Source organism: Eurypyga helias, unplaced genomic scaffold (genome assembly GCF_000690775.1).
Source record: "Eurypyga helias isolate BGI_N326 unplaced genomic scaffold, ASM69077v1 scaffold2719, whole genome shotgun sequence".
Classification (NCBI taxonomy): domain Eukaryota; kingdom Metazoa; phylum Chordata; class Aves; order Eurypygiformes; family Eurypygidae; genus Eurypyga; species Eurypyga helias.
Window position 1 is genome coordinate 25,883 of NW_010271226.1, and position 12,844 is coordinate 38,726.

At 43.3% G+C, this 12,844-nt stretch overlaps 1 protein-coding gene across 1 annotated transcript in view; it reads left to right on the plus strand.

Annotated features, from left to right (window-relative positions):
* Positions 1–12,844, plus strand: part of LOC104514911 (lysine-specific demethylase 4B-like) — a 45,635-nt gene that overhangs the window by 13,569 nt on the left and 19,222 nt on the right. Inside the window, exon 5 of the mRNA XM_010158714.1 lies at positions 10,040–10,089. Within this exon, the coding sequence (XP_010157016.1) occupies positions 10,040–10,089 (50 nt within the window). The remainder of the gene's footprint in view (positions 1–10,039; positions 10,090–12,844) is intronic.

Genomic DNA, 12,844 nt, shown 5'->3' on the forward strand with positions numbered 1-12,844 from the left:
CAGGCTGGATGAGGCTTTGAGCCACCTGGTCTAGTGGAAGGTGTCCCTGCCCATGGCAGGGGGGTTGGAACTGAATGATCTTTAAGGTCCCTTCAACCCAAACCATTCTGTGATCTATGAAACCGAACTACATGTAGAGTTATGAGCTCTGACTTGTGTAATGTGGATTATCTTTCCAATCAGGTGCCTGCAATTGGAATCGTGGAGATTTTTCTTTTTAATAGACTTTGATTTTTGTTGTGTTTTATTATGCTGTTGTAGACAGATTATTAAAAGATAAATTTTCTGGTGCAGAGGAGGCATGGGATCCTGGGGTGGTAGCGCTCGCGTGTTGCCTTTCTTCATTCACCCTCGTCTGACTTTGAGAGGAAATGCCGTGACGATCTAGCCAGACTCTGGGACTGATGGATCAACTACGCAGCCTGTCCGAGGGGAGCTGTTGCTCCGTAAGAGACCAGATGAAGTGAGCTCAGCCAGCCAGCTGCCTGCTTGTGCCCAATCAGTCTCCCTCCTCCTTCACTCAGCTCTGTTCTGTATATGTACTTCCCCCTCCACAGTCCTCCTCCTGTTTGTTATTCCTGTCTAAATCCACTGCAGAAGACAAGGTGTTAGCTTGCACTGGCTGCCATTTTTGTTTTGGCTGTGTATTTTATGTCCATCTTTACTGGGCCTGTTTAGTTAGTTTGAAATTATAAACTCTTAGGGGTTGGGGTTCATCTGCCAGTTGTTGTACCTCTCGCAGCCCTGTGGAGATCCTTCTGATCCAAGGCTTCTCTTGGTACCTTTCCATACAGCAGTCTTGGAAAGTGGGAATGCTGATCTGTGATCACATCCTTGTTCTTGCAGCAGCGTCTTCAAGTGGGCTCCGACTCCACTGACGCAGTGTTTAATGTGTGTTCCGCTGCTTCCGCCAGCGCTGGTAATTCATCGCAGCTCAGTAGTCCCAGTCTGACTGAGAGACGCACGTCTCTGATCCAAGGAGGCCCTTGCTGCAACTCGCTCTTGCGTTATGAAAGTGTCTGCTCAAAGCCGGGGCCTGATTTGAAATGAAGATCTGTGGAAGTCTGACAGGATCACAGATTGGTTTTAATAGCTGAGGCTTTTGAACAGTGCACTCTGCCACTGAGACAAGATGGGAGATGTGCTTCCATGCTTCAGATAACTCTTTCAGCCTGATCTGACTTGGGCCCTGTGGGAGAATGAGCTTGCACATTCTGGCTGGGCATGGTGCTGAAAGCAGGGGTTGGAAAGACCAGAAGGAACCAACAGTGGTACTGCAGAGCTTTGTCTTTATTCACATTTTGTTAACACGTTGGCAGAAATCAGCGGGGTTTTTTTCTTTACTCAGCAGAGAAAATTGACGTTGGGTGATGCCAAGTGCAGTACAAGTGTAGTTTAAAATAACAGAAGCCTATAGTAGTGACAGTACTTAAATAGCACTCTGCCTCGTCTGAGTGCTGTGCAATTGTTAACCAGTTAATGTTCTAAGTGTTAGATCTGCTGGGTTTTTATCCCCTTCATTTCCAACTGGCCAATCAACGTGACAGAGGGGATCAAGGAGAAGAAATAAAGGAAACTTTACAAACCGTGTCACTGATCTTTATCAAATCTTAGCTATAAGCTTCTAGCTTTGATGCTGACAGCATGGGGCTAGCTTCAAAGGAGTAACTGTAGTTTGAAACAATATGGCTTGATGGGTGAGGAGCATCAAACCTTTGGAATGTGGGGTTTTTTCCTTAAAAAAGAGTGTGTGTGTGTAGAGGCACTGCACGTCTAGCACAAGGGGTTTCCTAACCCAAAGACACCTTTGTAACTACTGAGCACATTCCTTTTGTTTTGCTGTAGGCAATTATCCATATATTTTTCCAAGAGCGGTGAGCAGGAGCGTACGTGTGCCTGTGCCCAGTACAGGAGGCAGCTCTCACAGGCCAGTTGGTACTGGCATAATCTTCGCTTTTCTTTTTATTTGTACAGTAGCCACTATAAAAAGCAACCAGTAATTAGTAAATCTGATGTGAGCAGGTTCTTCAGAACAAGTAATGGGGGATGGCAAGGGGATGAATATTGTCCTTCTCTGTTGAATTGTACGCCAATTATCTTCTGGCCAAACTAAATGAATAAATGATTTTGTAACGTTTTTCCCCAAACACCTTTTCTTAGTAAAATACCCCCTGCACACAGCTCATTTGCTGGGTTATTTTGTACGTGTGGAAGGAGAGTCACTCCAATGTGATTTGTCATTTTGTGCTTTGTGCCTGGCATTTGTTGCTGTGAAGCTGAGTGGACTGGTACATTGATAGTCTTTCCAAGAGCAGATGGTTGTTCATATTAAACCCTGTTTTAAAATAGCATGTAAAAATGGCATTTGAGTTGTGGAAAAATCGCCTTTTTGTATTTGTTGAGTTTTAGGTTGGGGAAACACTGTGAAAGTAGCCAGTTGCTCAGTTGTTTTCTGCAGATCTTGTAGTTATGAGTTCAGATGAAGCTCTTAAATTCACACTGCTTTAAAATCAGAATTCTAAAAAGCTGCTGTCTAGTGTCACTTCTTGAAACTAGTCCCTCTTTAATACTATCTCTAGCTCTTGGCAACTTTAAGGATTACAGACTCTTAGGTGATTGGCACAAGTTAGGTTTGACTCTGATCTTCCAACAATCAACCCATAAGGATTCGATCCCAACTCCAGCCTGACCTGAGATATTCTGCCCATCGTTACTGGAAAACAAACTGAGAGTTTGCTATTGTACCGTTCAGTTTCTTAAGGGAAGGGGGAAGTTTCTCATCTGTTACTGTTGTGTTAGCAGCAAAATCACTTGCCATTTCTCCATATTGTGCTTGGCAATGGGGTTGATGGTTAGACAGCTATGTGCATGGAAAAGAGATTCTGATAAAATGGGCTCTGCGGTGCGAGTGCTGAGAATACTTACTGTTTCACAGGCCCTTTCTGAGCAGGTTTTGTCCTGACTTTTCTTCCTGTGCTGGTTCCCAAAGGATTGTGTTTGAGCAGCTGTCTGCAGAGCTCATTTTTCTCCAAGATTCAGAAGACAGGTTGATTTGGTGTGTTTGTGTGGTTGTAATCTAGTTCTGTCATTACCTATTTACTCCTTATTACAGCTTTTTGGGCAGATACTCCCCAGCCTCAGCGTTTATCTTTCTCCCTGTGTGTATTTCAATAAAAATGTCATTATTTGAAATCATTGACACTGCTGGTTAAAGATACGGAATTCCATCATCTATTGTCCTGTAAAATGATCCATTAAAGATAAAACTGCAGACACTCGATAAAGGCTCTTTCCTAGGAACAAGGAGCTCTCTGATCCGAGTGTGATCTTATCTCCAGAGCCCGTGTTTGCATTCTTGATGTAAAGGAGCCACAGCAGAAGGGGACAGACAAGGGAGGCCGGAGACTTTCCTTTCCAAGCGGTGATCTTGGGAAGGGAAACCAGATACTTACAGCAAATTCACTGTTGGATAACATCAGATATCGATGAGGAGAAGAAAAAAGGGAGTTGATTTCTGTCTTCCAACAAACTGGGAAGGAGAGAGGGGTGAAGGGAAGTTAAACGTGGAGGAAAGTAAAGGTAAAGGAGGGAGATGGCTATGAAAGGGAGGGGGATGACAGCGCTATCAACGCAGGAGCAATCCATTCTCCTTGTTGAGATGCCTTCTTTTTTTAATACAGGCTGCAAAACAGCTTAAAAATAAGTGTGGGAAAAAAATAACTTTTGTTGCTCTGAGCTTTACTTTGACACTGCTAGGTGACGCAGTATTATAAATGCTTTACCTTGTAGGAAAATTAGGCCTTTGAAGCAGGATATGAACTTTGCAAATGAGGGAGTACCCTCTATGTAGTGGTGGTTCTTAATGGCTTCTATTGGGTGATAAATATTCTTGATAGACTGAGGGGTTTTCTTTGGAGGCATTGCTGCTGTCACAGGGGCTAAAGATGTTGAAGGTCAGGGTTCAGATTATGCATTTATGGACACACTTTGTCTTCCAGAGATTGAAATAACAGCTTTTTATTCTGCCTGTCACGACTGAGAGTAGGTTGGCATTTGAATCTTCAAAGGGTCAATGTTCTTGGCACAACTAAATCTGCTCTGAAGACAGATAACTAACCCCCAGCTTGACACATGGTCTTAGGCATTTTAAATGTGCTGCTCTCTTTTTGTTTCTGTTCCTTATTTCGGTAATTATAGCATGTTAAACTGTGTGGGGCCTGCTTGGCCGGCCCTTGTGCAGACACTGTGAAATTAACTTTTTTTCCCTTTTTGCGCGAGTCAGGCTGAAGTGACACTTCCGAAGCCTCGTGGTTGCACCTCCTCCTGCCCGCGGTGCCCAGTCTCTAGTCGAGAGTGGGTGCAGGAGATGTAGTCATCGAATCACTGCGTAATTGCTCTGTGTTGGTGCAAGGAGAGGCTGACCGGGAATGAGGTGGGGAGGCAAGGTGGTGTAACTATCAAAAGCTCTGTGTGTGTGTGACAGCTGTAGCAAGAAAAGGTCTTGGAAGCTTTGGGGGGAGGTTGAACTTGGGGATAGGATGGTCTGCTCCTCTGCCAAAGCTAGTGATAGCTTCAGATGAGAAAGTTCTCCAACAGGGAGAAACCAGCGGGGAGGGCGTGAGCAGGCTGAGGGTTGCCTTTGTTATGGATAAAGTTTTCCATAGCTTTCAGTGGCCAAGATGACAACAAAATTGAACTACACCCCCTTTGAAGAAGCAGCGGTGAGGACAGAATCTGAGCTAGACCGCAAAGTCTCTGAAGAGCACCTGATGCTGGAAACTGTCGCTGCTGTAGTGAATTCCTTGTTATGTCATCGCTTAATGGCTTCTCAACTGGTCCTTGTACCCCCAGATGGTCTGTCTGCTCCTTTTTACTGACACACTCATTTAATTCTTAACTCACAAGACATTTGCTTATTTATTTTCATTGTTCCTGACAATAATTCTAACCCATTAGAGGGGAAAATTGTATTCAAAAATGCTGTTTCACACTTTATTTGTTTGATGATTTAGAGCGATAGAAAATAGCACATTTGCTGGCTTTTATAGTCGGATAATTATCCGCATCCATCAAGCCATTCCAGGGGAATAAACAAAACACCAAGAAAATTACACTATTAATGACATCTTTTATGGCAAAGAGGAAGGATCTTTCGTGTTAAGGGTAAAAAGGGGACTGTCCAGTCTAGCTCAGATTCTGTTCTCACCGCTGCTTCTGAGAGCAGGTTGGCATTTGAATGAATCCTTTTAAATTACCTTTTCTTCTCTTTCCACCACAACAAAAGCAAGCTGCCACAGTAGGGACATGGTTATCTAATGTGCCTGCAGCTCTGGGGCACGTACCTTCTGGTCCCGTGGCCCTGATGTCTGGTAATTACAATTGGAATCAGTTTTGCAGGATACTCAAGAACTCAGAAAATTACAGGGAAGTAGAGATCAGAAGTGCTGGAATTGGGTCTCATGAAACAAGTTTGGAAACTGAAAGTCTTTCAGGTAGAGCAGTAAGTTGTGTTTGTAGAAGTGATACTTAATCCATTTCAGAGACCCGCTTTTGTTGCGGTAGAAAAAGTAGAAAAAGTAATTTGAAAGGATCAGTATATTACTTTCAGATTGTTGACTTCGGGGTAAGATGACATTTGAGTCCTATAGCTATAAGTGGTTTTATCAGTAAGTTCCGTGTTTGTAGAAGTGATACTTTAATCCATTTCAGAGACCCGCTTTTGTTGCGGTAGAAAAAGTAGAAAAAGTAATTTGAAAGGATCAGTATATTACTTTCAGATTGTTGACTTCGGGGTAAGATGACATTTGAGTCCTATAGCTATAAGTGGTTTTATCTTGAGATTATGTTTTTCCCCTTCTGTAAATCGCATGTTCCCTGGCAAAGCAGCAAGACATTCTTCACGCCGTAACCTGACAAACTGCTGAGTGGCGGGTTTTCAGGTTAAGCTTGGCCCTTTGTCTTGGTCAACCTCTGCAAGGCTGACCCTTGGCAGTTCGTACTTCAGGCATTAGTCTCTTGCTTTGTTTGCCAGCCTGCTTTCTTGGAAGTTTGATATATCTTAAAACCATTGCTGGTTTAGCACTATTTCTGTAGACTTGGCTTTTATTGGGGAGCCTGGTCAAACCAGAAGAGACAGATTGTGCATTTGAAGCAGTGGCTGAAGGTCAGTGGTTTTGGCACCGTTGTTTTTCTGTTGGCTGCTGCAGATGTTTTCTCTGAAGCAGTGGTTGTCTATAAAAAGACGGTTCTTAAGCAGGGCTGTTAAAATATTTATTCTCTTTAGTTCGGGTGGTTTGGGGCAACGGAAAATCCTTGCTCCATCTTTGTGGTGGTTAAAAAGAAGTGTCTGCTCAGGGCTGGATCAAAGTGAGTTCCTCCTAATTCAGTTTTCCCCAGGCAGGTGGATGTCATGAAACTGCTTCTGTCAGCAGGGCTGAAGCACTGAGCAGTTCTCAGTCTGATGGTCTCGACACAGCCCAGTTTGGGATCTTTCGTGGATACCGCAGTCTGTCTTGGCCAATTGATAGCAAAGTGGTATTTTGCTCCTTCCGAGGTTTTTTTCTTTCTTTGTCTTTATGGATGCCTTAGGGCTGTGATCTGAACGGGACAGGGAAGGGAGCAGCTCTACATGCATTTTGATTTTAGTTTTCTTGTTTATAAGACTTTGATAGGGTGGTTTGGGGTTTTTCTGGTGTTTTTCTAGAGGAAGCCTACTGCATTTAGTATTTGGGTGCAGTACTGAAGGAAAATAACCATACTATTTGGTGGGGGGAAAAAAATATCTTGAAGTATTCAAAGTCACGCATATAGAAAAGGAAATTACTGGATATGCTTTACCATGCATAATCTTGTCAGTTGTCTCTGGAATGAAAGATATTTTGCTGTTGTCTCTAGAATCCAAGATATGTTGCTGTTGATCTGAGCCCCAGCCTGGGGGTGCAAGAGGGATGGTAACAAATCGTACTGAATGTCAGCATTTTGTCAGCTCCCTCCATCAAGGATTTTTGTCCCCAACAAGTGCCTGGCCATTTTTCATACTGAAAGCAGGAGGATGGTACCAGAAGGTCGTACACAAAAGCCAGCCCCTTTGTGGATGTTTATATGCTCAATAACAGTGCTCCTTTGATTGCAGCAATTTCTAATCTTTCCATGTGGCTTCCATTGTTATTCTACCTTGTAATCAATCATCTTATGTCTAGATTGAGCTAGCGAGCTCAATCTGTGTGATACTTGCACAAGCCTTCTGTTTCTCTCACTGGTTTTAAATAGCAGCCCAAATTCTTTCTTTATTGCCTATCTTTATGTAAATCAGTCAGACTTGTGAGTATAACTTAGAGCAGAATTTGACCTACTTGTAATTCTCTTCTGCAGTTAATTTTGTGAATTCCTAAGACTGAATGTATAAGGATGTGTAGACTTGGCTTCCTAGAAGACTGGCCTAAACAAAAAAGTCAATTTCTAAAATTGGAGTCAGCTATTACCAGGAGGTTGGTCTGTGGTAGGCCATTCCGATTTGTGCATTATTACATACAGCTCTTTTTTATAAGCTGGAAATTCCTTCTCTCTTGCTGGTTTCTCTCCAAGCAAGTCCTTTTTCTTTGTCTCTCCATGGACCGTTCTCTAAAGCTCCGCTTGGCTTTTTGCAGTCTGCAGTTTCAGATAACACAATAACCATGTTCCAATGTATTAAACTTTTAACATCCGCAAGATTCAATTAATCTTATCTTTACAACTCCCAATTACAGGCACTAATTAAGTGAAGGTTGCATTGTAGACTGGGGATATTACATTAATCATCGGCAGCCTTGTAGCCATAAATTAGTTCTTTCCCAATCCTTCAGCATTTTTCCCAGAAGGAATGGAATGTCTCGTTTCCCTGTTTTAAGGGACATTAATCCCACAAAGGAGCTTTGGATCGGGATTAGTTTTATCACATTTATGTAAGTGGTGAATGGTCTTTGTAGAATGAAAGCTGCTAGCTTTGTCCTGGACAAATAAAATTGAATTGTTTGATAATTATGCAGTTTTAGGCACTGTCAAACTTTGGTCAGGGGCTGCTGGGAGTCCATCGCTCTGTTTGTTATTTTACAAGACTAGGTGCTACGTAGTGTTCTCCCTTAGATTTTTGTAAGCCATCAGTCTAAATCGGCTTAATGTCTAAATCTTGGAGCATCCTATGTATGATTTCTGTCCTTTGTTATCCTTTCTACCTGCCAGGCCACAATGGGTACATCTTGGTTTTGTACAAAAGAGCAGTACGGGTTGTGACTTCTATCTGTTCCTCCTTACGCTGTAGGTAAACTGTAGACTTGAAAATTGAGAAGCTGAGCAAAGGGACTGGCTGAGAGTCCTTTAAAATCAGGTGTATTTTGAGAGATCCTGTCATAAGCAGAGCAATACTGTTCACCTGTTCTTGAGATCGTGCTTGCTACAGTACCCTGTTTTCAGCTTGTTACGAAGAGACGTTTTGACATCTTTATTGGAAATAACAAAAATAATGCATTTTTTTATTATTCACATTGAACAAAAGTTATCGCTGGTAATAAATGTCACTATGAATTTTCAAAATTCTCTGTTACACAAACTCAGCGTGAGAACCACGTTTAACTTCATGCCATACGAAAAGGATAATTTACAAAATACCACTGATGTTATGTGTTGTGTTAAGCACGTTTCGGTGTATCGTGGTGTTTCACTACCTCGTTCTAACCTGAACGCATAAAATCCTCATCACCTGACTCTTGCTGCTGTGTACACTGGGGTAGTATAACTTCAGAGCCGTAGGTAACGAACAGCTTTTGGGGGAGAAAAGCAGCTGCATGAAACCGCCCTGATTTTTGTGAAGAATCGTCACGCACAGCACTGTTTCTGCCACTACTAGAAGTGCTTTTGCGTTTTTTTTTCCACGGTGTTTCTAATGTTTTTGTTGCATTAAAGCACATTACAGTGTCCAAATTGCCTGTAAGAAGAGAGAAATTCCTGGTTCTTAGCTGCTCGAGGCAGACTGAGCACGACCGGCAGTGGTGGGCACACGGCCGGGCTCGGTGGGAAGCTGCTGGGCAGTAGAAATGAACCCTCTGCCTTTCGCGGTAACCCGCTGCGTTAGCTGTGGACACAGCGGAGCTGGTGTACAAGTGGAACGTAGGTGCAGTTTTCTACTGATCACAGGAGAAAGTCTCCCTCGGGCTTGTGTGTGACTCCGGGTGGTTAATTGTTTCTCCAGGACTTGTTCAATACTTTCCACTTGTGGGAAAAAACCCACCCCAAACACTTTAAACCTTCTTCTTTGCACTCCTTTTACCTCTCATCTAGCAAAACTATCTTTAAAAAAGTGTAGTTTTTGTTTCTTGTACCCTTTAATGTTGTTTTCCTCAGAAGACCCTGCTTTTTCACTCACCAAGGAAACGATCAAGCAGTTTAGTTGGGAAATCACATCAGACGCTGCAGATACAAGGATCGAGTGCCTCGGCCTTGGGGAAGAATATTTGCTTTTTTGAAAAACCTGGAAAAATATGTACATATACTTTTCTCTGAAAAAGCCTATCGGCATTTGCTGTAGGGGTGGGGGTGTACGCAAACCCTCCTTCACACCCCCCCCAGCCCATCCAAAATTTCTCATGTGTTCATCTTGATCACAGCCTCGTGGTTTTATTTTGCCGGCCCCTTTTCTGCCAAGAACGCGCCTACTGTTCGCAGTGCTGATTTATGTCTGTGCTGGATCATCACTTCGCCTTCTCCATTCTTCTCCTGCCTTGTGCAGTCCTACGATGCTGTTTAAAAAAACTGTAGGAAAATGACACGCATTGACATAGGACCTTTAGTAAATGACATAGGACCTTTAGTAAAATACTGGCTTTCTTCCGTGTGTTATCCTTGTGTTACTGATGCCTTCCAGACTTCTGGTTACAATTCCAGCCGTTAACTGTGAGTGTGCTGTGCTAACAGTTAGTACCACTCTTGTTTCTAGCTTCCTTTTTCTTTCACTGATTTTAGCTTATGGGGTGATTAATTTTTGTCCTCTGTGTCATCTTCCTCCTAGGTACGCCATACCTCCGGAACACGGCAAGAGGTTGGAGCGCCTGGCGAAAGGTAAGCTTTGCTTCCTCCCGTGTTTGGACAAACACGTAGGGGTGTTCCCAGTGAAAACTGAAGCATCCCAGGGGAGAATCCTGCCTTTGAGCTTTAAACGGGTTGATAAGGTGTTGAAGTTGCTGTCATTCAATCTTGCAAGTGCTGCTTGATCAACCTGCGTTGGTGTAAGAGCTTCAGAGTCAGGAACCTTGTCGCTTGTCAGTGAATTTTCCTTCTAGTGCAACTGTTTTCTCAAAGCCTTGGTCTGCTGGCACACCACGACCCTGGCTAAAATAGATGGAAAAAGCCCTTGAATTTTGAGGCATTGAGACCTTGTGCTTCCATTTCTGGGAAATGGGTTTAACGAGAGACCCATTGTGCATCTGTCGTGCGGGGGTCGTCACGGTGAGGTGAGAGCTGTTGCTCTGGTGGTAGGGAGTACAGTCTGGGAGAGGTCTTCCCGATAGCCCCCTACGTGCGTTCTGCGGGGAAAAAGGGTGGTAGAAACTACTCTTTGTTCCTACACTATAAATGTTACATAGACAGCATTAGCACTGCTGACTTCCAGTCACCAGGAAGTGCCTACCAATCCAGCAGCAGCATTCACAGAGGACAGCTGATGGGGTTCTCGCTTCACTGTAATGCTGCACGTTGTATTTGCTGGCTTCCCTTTTATTCCAGCCTCATCCTCCTCTGTATGTCAGTGCAATAAGACCATCTCAAAAAAAAAAAAAAAAAGGAAAACCAGAAAAGAGGGGGAGGAAGAGAAGGATGGAAAAAAAGAAGGGCGGGACTAGCTCGAGTGGTGGTGAACTTCCACCTCTCGCCAGGCTGTCTGTACATTTTTGGTGTTGCAAGGCGCCAGCCAAGGCTGCCGAAGCCCTTGTGTGGGTGTTCTTGTCTGACTGCCTGCCAAGGCCGTCTGGTGAGCGGCTGCCCACCCCCGGCACGAGCAGCGAGCTCCAGCCTCCTGTCCTTGGCACGTCTGCCCGTTTCCAGTTGGTACTGCTGGGGGCTTCAGGGAAGATGGCTGACTGCAGAAGTATATATTTTTTTAATTTGTTGATGTTGTGTTTGGTTTTTTTTGCTATTTTCATTCACTTGCAAATGTTCTAGGCGCTCCCCAGCTAAAAAAAGCTCCTGTCCCAGAATAATTAACTCAAAATCTATGTGTTTCATCTTCAGTGAGGCATACTTTAATGATTTAAATCTGTTGTCAAAGTTAGTGCGGCAGAAGCAGACAGGAAAATCTGGAAGATTCTTCTGATGCAAAATAAAACAAGTTCTGATACTGTTTTTCCAGAAAGTAAGCAAATTCATAATAATGACATATCTTGCTGACAGTCTGACATCCTACTGACTGTTGATGCCCGAATAAAAGAGGGGAGAGTGTGAAGGGAGCAACTGGTGGTGTGGGCTAAATGGGTTTAGGTGTCCTAGGGCATGGTCATTCTCTTTTCCTGTGCACTGGGAGCCACGATCCCTAAATACAAATAATATTGAAAACTGCTGCTCGGAAATGTTGCCTTTCGAAGCCACAGTTCAGTTTAATCATTTGCCAGGTTTTAGAAAAGTTCTTTTTTTTCATCTGTTACAAAGTCAGTAAATCCAGGTGACTGTAGGATTTCAAATTCCACCCCAAAGCTTGGCACAAGTAACAGGGAGCCTCTTGCTGTTTGTAACTTCTTTTCACCGGTGATCATGAGACACATCAATGGTTGGCAGTGTGTGAACCAAAAGTAAATCATCAATGATCTCATCTTTGTCTTAGTTTCCTGTTGCTTAGCATCCTTTGGAAGTTGGGATGGGAAACAGTATTTGCTGCCTGGGCATTCTCCCTGTCCTGTGCATCAGTGGTCTATACTATGAAGAAGTTTGCTGTGGAGAAATGAGTGTGCAATTAATATGGAAAATGAATAGCTGAGCGGTAAATGGGCTCACTGGGAGAGCTATGGAGCCCAAGGAGAGAATGTTAATGTGTTGCCATGTTATTGGTGCTAATCACTTAAAATGTGCGTCTTTATTAGTAGCTTTAATGAGAGCCACTTAAACTGTGCATTAAAAAGAGGAACTGCAGAGAGGGACGACAGACTGGGTAGCAGACAGTCATAATTTTAATTGAAATGCTTTTAGTGTAAAAATATAAGAAAACCTGGAATCCAGTAATCCTTTTCACTTTCTGAAACCCCTTCCATTATGTCTCATCAATTAGTTTTGTTTCCAGAGCTTGGGTTATTTATTATCCTAAATGGTGATGTTTTTTAATCCCTATAAACACATAATTTGTTATTGAATCACCCACTTGGAGTGGAACACATGGTCTTGGACAGAACGGTGTTACTTTGGTTTAGCTGACATTTCTGGCAGCGAAATGCCCACATTAAAGAGTTTGTTCAGTTTTAACCACAATGTTAGTATTTTTAATTATTTGTCATTTGTTTTAATAGCTCAGCGTGGATCTTATGGTAGAACTTAACACTTGCTCGTGCTGAGATGCTGTCTCAGTTGTATCATACTGTCCCTGCCAGACTTGGTAGTGACCACTGTGGCCAGTGTCCCTCCTTGCCCTGCCTTGTGATGGATCTGTTTCGTTTCCTTTCTTCCTCTGGACTGAATATTAACATCTGCGTGCTTACTGTGTTTTCCCTTCAGGGCAGATCAGTCTGGAATCTTACCAGCTGTATTACTTGCCCAGGAATAGGGCTGCCCATCAGAGGGGGTATAAAAAGGACATAGCAGTGTTTGGAGTATAATGGTGCATGCCTGTCACTCT